This window comes from Muscardinus avellanarius, assembly GCF_963383645.1.
Source record: "Muscardinus avellanarius genome assembly, chromosome: 5".
NCBI lineage: Eukaryota > Metazoa > Chordata > Mammalia > Rodentia > Gliridae > Muscardinus > Muscardinus avellanarius.
In genome coordinates, this window is record NC_137790.1 from 88,024,622 (window position 1) to 88,033,585 (window position 8,964).

Below are 8,964 nucleotides of genomic sequence, written 5' to 3' on the forward strand. Positions count from 1 at the left end.
GCCAGCGCGCGCGGCTGGCTTCGAACCTGCGCGATCCTCCTGTCTCTGCCTCCCAAGCGCGGAGATTACAAGCGTGCGCCACCACGCCCGGCCAATTATTTTCTTTTGAAATATATTAATAATCAGAGCTTTCCCCAAATCTTCCTAGGTCATTCCCAATACTGGTACACTTGGGAGGCTGAGACAGGAGAATCGCAGGTTGAAAGCCAGCCTCAGCAACTTAGTGAAACCCTATTTCAAAATAAAAGTAAGCAGGGCATGGTGGTACATACTTGTAATACCAGCATTCGGGAGGCTGAGACAGGAGGACTGTGGTTCCTGGGTGCCTCAGCTACTACTTAGGCCCTTTGCAACTCAGTGAGAACTTGTTTCCAAATAAAAGAAAAAAAATAGGGCTGGAGGTGTAGTTCAGAGGTAGAATGTTTCTGGGTTCCATCCCCAGTACCGCATAAATAAATAAATAAATAAATAAATAAATAAATAAATGTAAAAAATAAATAAAAATAAAATAAAATAGGGCTTGGGGCATATTTCCAAGGCAGAATGCCCCTGAGTTCTATCCCTAGTAACACACACATGAAGAAGAAGAAGAAGAAGAAGAAGAAGAAGAAGAAGAAGGAGGAGGAGGAGGAGGAGGAGGAGGAGGAGGAGGAGGAGGAGGAATAATATAACACAAAAAAGTTGCCTTTAATCTGGAGCATAGGTATATTTTGCAACTGCAGATATATAATTGTACCTAATGAAATGTGCCTAATAAAAATATAAAGACTGCCCCAGGAGGAACGAGTATATGAATTCACATAAAAATGGTAAAATGGTTTTGTGTACACAGGCCAACAAATACTAACTGCATTTGTCATTTCATTCACAAGAAGGAGGCCTGGAAAGATCTCAGATCACACTTGATTTCAACACACCAAGCCAAACAACTAATAAACCGCCCACAAAGAATGAAACTATTTTGAACTCGTCATTCTGCAAATACAAATTATAATATTAAGATATGCATGGAATTGTGTAAGGTAGAAAGTACCGGACCTTTTATTGAAAAGAGGAGGAGCCAGCGATCCTGAGAGGGTTGGAACTGGTCTGCATTCCGTCCCTCAGGAACTTCCTGTTGTCACCACACCTTTGGATTCGTTTTCTGTGCTTGTCGAGCAAAACCTGAGGTGGATACTGTAAGGCTCTGTGAAGCACATCATCCTTCTTGTGAACGTGGCGCGCGGCGTTGTCTTCTGCTCCCATATGCTGAGGTTATACTTTCTCTTCAGTTTGCTTTGCTTGGTGAGACCAGGTAGGTCATTTATCAGATGTTTTTCTTAAATATTTTTAAACAAAATTAGTATTTTCATTTTGCATTTATCATTCTATTTCCTTCAGTGAACTTTTTTTTCTGTGTGTGTGGTACTGGGGGTGGAACCCAGGGTCTTTTCTACCTCTGGGCTATGCTCCCAGACCTATTTTATACTTTATTTGGAAACAAGGTCTCACCAAGTTGCTGAGAGCCTCACTAAGTAGCCGAGGCTGGCTTCAAACCTGTGTGATTCTCCTGTCTCAGCCTCCCAAGCGCGGGGATTACAAGCGTGCACCACCACGCCTGGCCCTTCAGTGAACTTCTAAAGTTCTATATTGTAATTTTCAAGGAAGGAAGATATGGGTTAAATGAATTTTCTAGATCAGAATTTTTTTTCAATAATAAAAGAAACTATTATTTCTTTAAATTAACATTTTCTTATGTACAAAGTTAAATATGCTGAAAGTTTAGGATAGTGTTATTGTATTTCATAAATAAATTTTCTGTGCATTTCTAGTTTTTTAAATGAAAGCACTTACCATCTGTGTATGTATGTATGTATGTATGTATGTATGTATGCATGTGTATGTATGTATGTGGAGCTGGGGAGTCAAACCCAGTGTCTTAAGCATGGTAGGCAAATACTTTACCACTGAATAATATTTTTATTTTATTATAGCCAATATATAGAAGGTAGGTTTTTGTTTTGTTTTGTTTTGGTTTTTTGATAGTACTGGGGATGGAACCCAGGGGCCTTCTACCTCCGGGCTACACTCCGAGACCTATATTATATTTTATTTGGAAACAGGGTCTCTTAAACTAGCGGAGACTGGCTTCGAACCTGCGTGATCCTCCTGTCTCAGCCTCTCAAGTGTGGGGATTACAAGCGTGCACCATCATGCCCAGCTAGAAGGTAGGTTTTTAATGCTTTCATACATTTAAGGTACATTTATAGTAGTCTTATAAAAAAACACAGTTTCAATCGAGGCATGGTGGTGTATGCCTACAATCTCAATATTTGGGAAGCTGAGACAGAAGGATCACAGGTTCAAGGCCAGCCTCAGCAATTTAGCAACACCCTCAGCAACTCAGTGAGACTCTGTTTCAAAAATAAAAAAATAGCCAGGCGTGGTGGCCCACGCTTGAAATCCAAGCATTTGGGAGGCTGAGACAGGAGGATTGTGGTTTGCGGACAGCCTCAGCTACTATTTAGTGAGGCCTTTTGCAACTCAGTGAGACCCTGTTTCAAAAAAAAAAAAAAAAAATATATATATATATATGGCTGGGGGTGTACCTTGAAGGTAGAATGCCCTTGGGTTCCATCCCTAGTACCACAAAAATAAAAAATAAAATATAAAATAAAATAAGCCTGAGGGAGGATGTGGCTCAGAGGTAGAATTCCTCAATTCCTCTGGGTTCAATCTCCGGTAACACACACACACACACACACACACACACACACACACACACACACAATGAAACCCATAATTTTATTTAATGATGAGTGGCATAATGATAACTTAAAATTATTAATTATAATGAAATAATCAAAATTCAAACACTAATATATATAATAAAGCAAAACACACATAACACTTCTCATCCTTTTTTTTTTTTTTTTGAGTACTGGAGATGGAATCTAAGGGCATTCTATCTCCAAGCAATACCCTTAGCACGCTCTTTCTTTCTTTCTTTCTTTCTTTCTTTCTTTCTTTCTTTCCTTTTTTCTTTCTTTCTCGTTCTTTCTAACACAGTTTAACTTTTTATTTCTCTATTTTATCTTGCAGTCCAAAAATTAGCAGGTATTAAGGTGAGATTTAGAAATTTCAATGATAAATTATTCCAGTTCAGAGAGCTTTGTTTTGTTGTTCTAATCTTTTTGTTGTTTTTATGGTACTGGGGATGAAACCCAGGGGTATTCTACCTCTGACCTACACCCCCAGTCCTGTTTTTGATTCTTTATTTTGAAACAGGGTCTCACTAAGTTGTGGAGGGCCTCACTAAGTAGCTGAGGTTGGTCATGAACTCCTGTCTCAGCCTCCCAAGTACTGGGATTACAAAGGTGCACCACCATGTCTGGCTTGTTCTAATCTTTTTGAAGTCATGTTAAGAATGTTTGCTGTAATCTTACAAGTGACAAAGCAATGGTTAGCCAGCTCTCATGTGGACTGACATCACCTGGGGGGAGGGTGGAAAAAAATGCAGACTCCACTCCCAAAGATCCAGACTCAGTAGCTCTGGAGAGAGATTTGTAGGAATATATATATATATATATATATATATATATATATATATATATATATATATATATATTTTAACAAGTCCTCTAGGTTTTCAGCTGCAAATAGTCAAATAACACACATTGGTACATATTTTTCTACTCTGTTTTAAAGACATATACACCCTCCCCCAAGTACTGGGCTCAAACTCAGGCATTTTACCTCTGAGCTATACCTTCAGCCTTATTTTATTATATTTTATTTTATTTTGTACTGGGGATTGAACCCAGGGGTATTCAACCATATTCCCAGCTATATTCCCAGCTCCTTTCTCGTTCTCTCTCTCTCTCTCTCTCTCTCTCTCTCTCTCTCTCTCTCTCTCTCTCTCGATACTGGAGATGGAACCCAGGGGCATCCTACCTTTGAGCTACACCCCAATCCTATTTTTTATTCTTTATTTGGAAATAGGATTTTGCTGAGTTTCAAAGGGCTTCACTAAGTAGTAGCTGAGGCTGTCCTCAAACCGCAATCCTCCTTTCTCAGCCTCCCAAATGCTGGGATTACAAGTGTGCGCCACCACACCAGGCTAGTTATTCTTTATTTTTAAACAGGGTCTCACTAAGTTGCAGAGGGCCTCACTAAGTAGCTGAGGCTGGCCACGAACCTGTGATCATCCTGTCCCAGCCTTCTAAGTACTGGAATTACAAGCCTGTGCCACCTCGCCCTGCTTATTTTTTATTTTGAAACGGGGTCTTGCTAAGTTACAGTGTACTGTCCTGGAACCTGCAGTCCTCCTGTCTCAGCCTCCCAAGTATTGGGATTACAGGCATGAGCTGCCACATCTGGGTCAGAGTAATTTTTAAATAAACTTATAAATGGGGCATGGTGATACATGCTTGTAATCCCAGTACCTGGGAAGCTGAGATAGAAGGATCACAGGCATGAGGACAGCCTCAGCAAGTAGTGAGATTTTCATCAACCTAGACAGAACTTGTTTCAAAACAAAACATAAAAAGGCTGGAGGAGCCAGGCAAGGGGGCACACACCGGTAATCCCAGTACTTGGGAGGCTGAGACAGGAGGATTGCAGGTTCCGGGACAATCTTAGCTACTTAGTGAGACTCTCATCAACCTACCAAGAGATTCTATTTCCAAATAAAAATTAAAAATAGGACTGGGGTGTAGCTCAGAACTAGAATGTCCCTGGGTTCAGACCCAGTGGACAGCGGGGTGGGGTGGGGGCTTAGAGAGTGGCTCAGAGAGAATGCCCCTGAACTCAATACCAATGCCACACATAATAACAGTTACTCTGCTATTGTAGTGTATTTGGGACTATGGCAACTGTAGGTCAGTATTTTTCCAAAAAAAATAGCTTACAGTAGTTCCCTCTTATCTTTGGGGGATAATGTTTAAAGACATTTGGTGGATACCTGAAACTGCTGATAAAACAGAAATTTTATTCATATATATCATAAAGTTTATTTATTAATTTTTTTGTGGCACTGCTAATTGAACCCAGGGGCATTATACCTCTGAGCTACACCCCCAGCCCTATTTTTCATTCTTTATTTTGAAACAGGGTCATACTAAGTTGCTAAGGGCCTCACTAAGTAGCTGAGACTGACCCTGAACCTGTGATCTTCCTGTTTCATCCTGTTTCATCCTTCCAAGTACTGGGATTACAAGCGTGTGCCACCATACCTGCTGATAAAGTTTAATTTTTATTTTTTTATTTTTATTTTTTCAATACTGGAGATGGAACCCAAGGGCATTCTACCTCCGAGTTACACCCCCAGCCCTACTTTTTTTTTTTTTTTTAACGGTACTGGGGGTGGAATCCAGGGGTATTCTACCTCTGTGTGACACTCCCAGCCCTATTTTTTATTCTTTATTTTGAAACAGGGTCTCACTGAGTTGCAAAGGACCTAACTGAATAGCTGAAGGTGTCAGTGAAGTGTGATCCTCCTGTCTCAGCCTCCCAAATGCTGGGATTACAAAGCATGTGTCACCACCCCAAGTCTATCGTTTATTTATTTATTTATTTATTTATTTATTTATTTATTTATTTATTTATTTATGGTACTGGGGTTCCTGGAAACCCTTCTATCTCCAGGCTACATTCCCAGACCTATTTTATACTTTTTTTTATTTGGAAACGGTCTCTTAAGCCAGCGCGGCTGGTTTCAAACCTGCGCGATCCTCCTGTCTCTGCCTCCCAAGCGCTGGGATTACAAGTGTGCGCCACCATGCCTGGCTTTATTCTGTATTTTGAAACAGGGTCTCACTGAGTTGTAAAGGGCTTCACTAAGTTGCCGAGGCTGGCTGAACTGAGATCCTCCTGTCTCCACCTCCCAAATGCTGGGATTACAAGTGTGGGCCACTACGCCCAGTTTAAAGTTTAATTTTAAATAAGGCACAGTAAGAGATTAGCAATAGTTATAAAGTAGAACCAACTAGAACAATATATTGTAACAAAAGTTTGTGAAGCTGGTTGAGGTGGTTCATGCCTGTAATCCCAGTACTAGGGAGTCTGAGACAGAAGGATTGTGGGTATGAGACCAGCCTGAGCAATTTAGTGAGACTCTCAGCAACTTAGTGAGACCCTGTTTCAGAAAAAAAAAAAAAAAAAAAATAGGGCTGGAGGTGTAACTCAGAGGTAGAATGCCCTTGGGTTCCATCCCCAGTACCACAAAATAAATAAATAAATAAATTAGATAGATAGATAATTAGATAAATAAATAAAAATTAAAAAGGGGTTGGTGGTAGAAGGCCTCTGGGTTTAGAACTTCAGAGCAATAAAAAAAGGTTTATAAATGTGGTCTTTCAAAATATCCTGCTGAAGCCGGGCGTGATGGCACACACTTGTGATCCCAGCATTTGGGAAGCTTAGACAGAAGGATCGGGGTTCATGGACAGCCTCAGCTACTTAGTGAGGCCCTCTGCAACTCAGTGAGACCCGGTTTCAAAATACAGAATAAGAAATAGGGCAGAAGATGTAGCTCAGAGGTCAAATGGCTCTGGCCTCCATCCCCAGACCAGCAAAAAAAAAAAAAAAAAAAAAATCCTGAGCCGGCTGTGGTGGCACATGCTTGTAATCCCCACGCTTGTGAGACCCTGTTTCCAAATAGAAAATATAAAATAGGTCTGGGAGTATATCCCGAGGCAGAAAGCCCCTGGGTTCCACCCCCAGTACCACCAAAAAAAAAAAAAAAAAAAAAAAAATCCTACTGATTTGCACTATAGCACTATAGGTTCAGACTGCGATTGGGCACAAGTAGTTGAAACTGTGAACAAAAGGGGGAAGTACTTTTTACTTTTTTTTTCCTTCCTTTTGAAATGGAACCTCCCTTTTTGTCCAGGCTGGCCTAAAATGTATAATCCTCTTGATTCAGCTTCCAGAGTTGCTGGGGTTATAGAAACATGATAAGGGGGCAGGCGTGGGAAGTTACTGTAACACAAACCAGAATTGGATCTTCAGGTACTGAATGAAATCCACCTGCTTGACTTCCCGCTGCGAGCGTCAGTGAGCGCGAGGCCTCTTGATCACCGGTGAGGCCAAGGGTGAGTGTGCGCATTTACTCATATGCTTAGGAGGTGAGAGTGAAGCTGGGAGTGGTGGCAGACACAGGACTTGGGAGGCTGAGACAGGAGGATCACAAGTTCAAGGACAGGTTCAAGCTTCCATTGGAGAAAAAAGAAAGAGTTATCTTTGCTTTCTTGGTTTCATTAAAACCCCCAGTAGGTTGTTAAAGGAAGAGATGCCCTTCCAATCAAGGTGGCATTCTGCTCAGAATGTTCTTGCCTGTCTCTGCCCAGACTAAAGGAGAACCAGACTACTCCACCAACCCTGACTCTGACCAGCATGAGGGTGCATGTTTGCAATCTTAGTACTAAGGAGACTGAGACAGGAGGATCATAGGTTGCTGTCAGCCTCAGCAACTAATGAAGCCTTCTGCAACTTCGTAAGACCTTGTTTCAAAAATAGAAGATAAAATTAGGGCAGGGAGTGTAGCTCAGAGGTAGAATGCCCGTGAGTTTAATTTCCAGTACTACAAAAATAGCGGTGGCCCATGGCTGTATTCATAGTACTCGGGAGGCTGAGACAGGAGGATTTCAGATTCCAACACCCTCAGCAATTTAGCAAGATCCTGTGTCAAAATAAACAATAAAAAGGGCTGGGGAATGTATATTAGAGGTAGAACACTCCTGGGTTCAATCCTCAGTACCAAAAAGAAAAAAAAAAAAAAAAAAAGAAAAAGAAAAGAATTCTAGAAGATTGCTCTGAAGCCGGGGGCGTTGTGACTCAAAGCTGTAATCCCAGTCCTTGGGAGGCTGAGACAGTAGACACACAGGTTCAAGGACAGTCTCAGCAAGTAGTGAGCCTCTTACCAGCTTAGTGAGACCCTGTTTCCAAATAAGAAATAAAGTTGGCCTGGGGGTGTAGTTTCAAAAGAAGAGTGCCTCTGTATTCAATTCTCAGTAACACACACACACACACACACACACACACACACACACACGATAGCTCTGATGTTCTACTTAGCTTCCTTCCTTCCTTCCTTCTTTCCTTTCTTTCTTTCTTAATTTCTTTTTTTTTTTTTTTTGTGGTACCAGGGATGGAATCCAGGGGCTCTGGGCTACACTCCCAGACCTATTTTATATTTTATTTGGAAACAGGGTTTCACTAAGTTGCTAAGAGCTTCACTAAGTAGCTGAGGCTGGCTTTGAACCTGCACGATCCTCCTGTCTCAGCCTCCCAAGCGTGGGGATTACAAGCGTGCACCATGCCCAGAGAGATACATTTCTTTTAATTTCAGAAAAAAGCAATAAATGATAATCAGTCCTGCTGTAAACAGAAACTGAATTCCTCATCAAAGGGCGTTACATACATGACTCATACAATTATAATTTTCTAATTATCAAAAGGAAGTGGTATTTCAAAATAATTTAGTTTCAAAATAATCTGAAAAGAACAGGCAAAGAAATTTCTCCTGTTTGAAATAAACTCTAATAGAGCTGGGTGTGCTTGCCCAGACTCATAATCCCAGTATTTGGGAGGCTGAGACAGTAGGACTGCGGTTCGCAGACAGCCTCAGCTACTTAGTGAGGTCCTCGGCAACCTAGTGAGACCCTTTTTCAAATAAAAAATAAGCCAGGCGTGGTAGCACATGCTTGTAATGCAGCACTTGGGAGGCTGAGACAGGAGGATCGCACAGGTTCGAAGCCATCCTACTTAGTGAGGCTCTCAGCAACTTAGTGAGACCCTGTTTCCAAATAAAATATAAAATAGGTCTGGTAGTGTACCCAAGAGGTAGAAAGCTGGGTTCCATCCCTAGTACCACTAAATAAATAAATAAATAAATAAATAAATAAATAGGACTGGGGGTGTAGCTCAGAGGTAGAATGCCTCTGGGTTTCACCCCTAGTACTGCAAAAGAAAAAAAAAGAAAGA

The 8,964-nt window shown here is 41.2% G+C and overlaps 1 protein-coding gene across 1 annotated transcript in view; it reads left to right on the plus strand.

The window, feature by feature from the left end:
- Positions 1-1,245: 1,245 nt before the first annotated feature.
- Positions 1,246-8,964, plus strand: part of LIPH (lipase H) — a gene marked incomplete at both ends in the record, with an annotated part of 59,580 nt that continues 51,861 nt past the window's right edge. The window contains one exon of the mRNA XM_080695534.1: positions 1,246-1,294. Within this exon, the coding sequence (XP_080551660.1) occupies positions 1,246-1,294 (49 nt within the window). The remainder of the gene's footprint in view (positions 1,295-8,964) is intronic.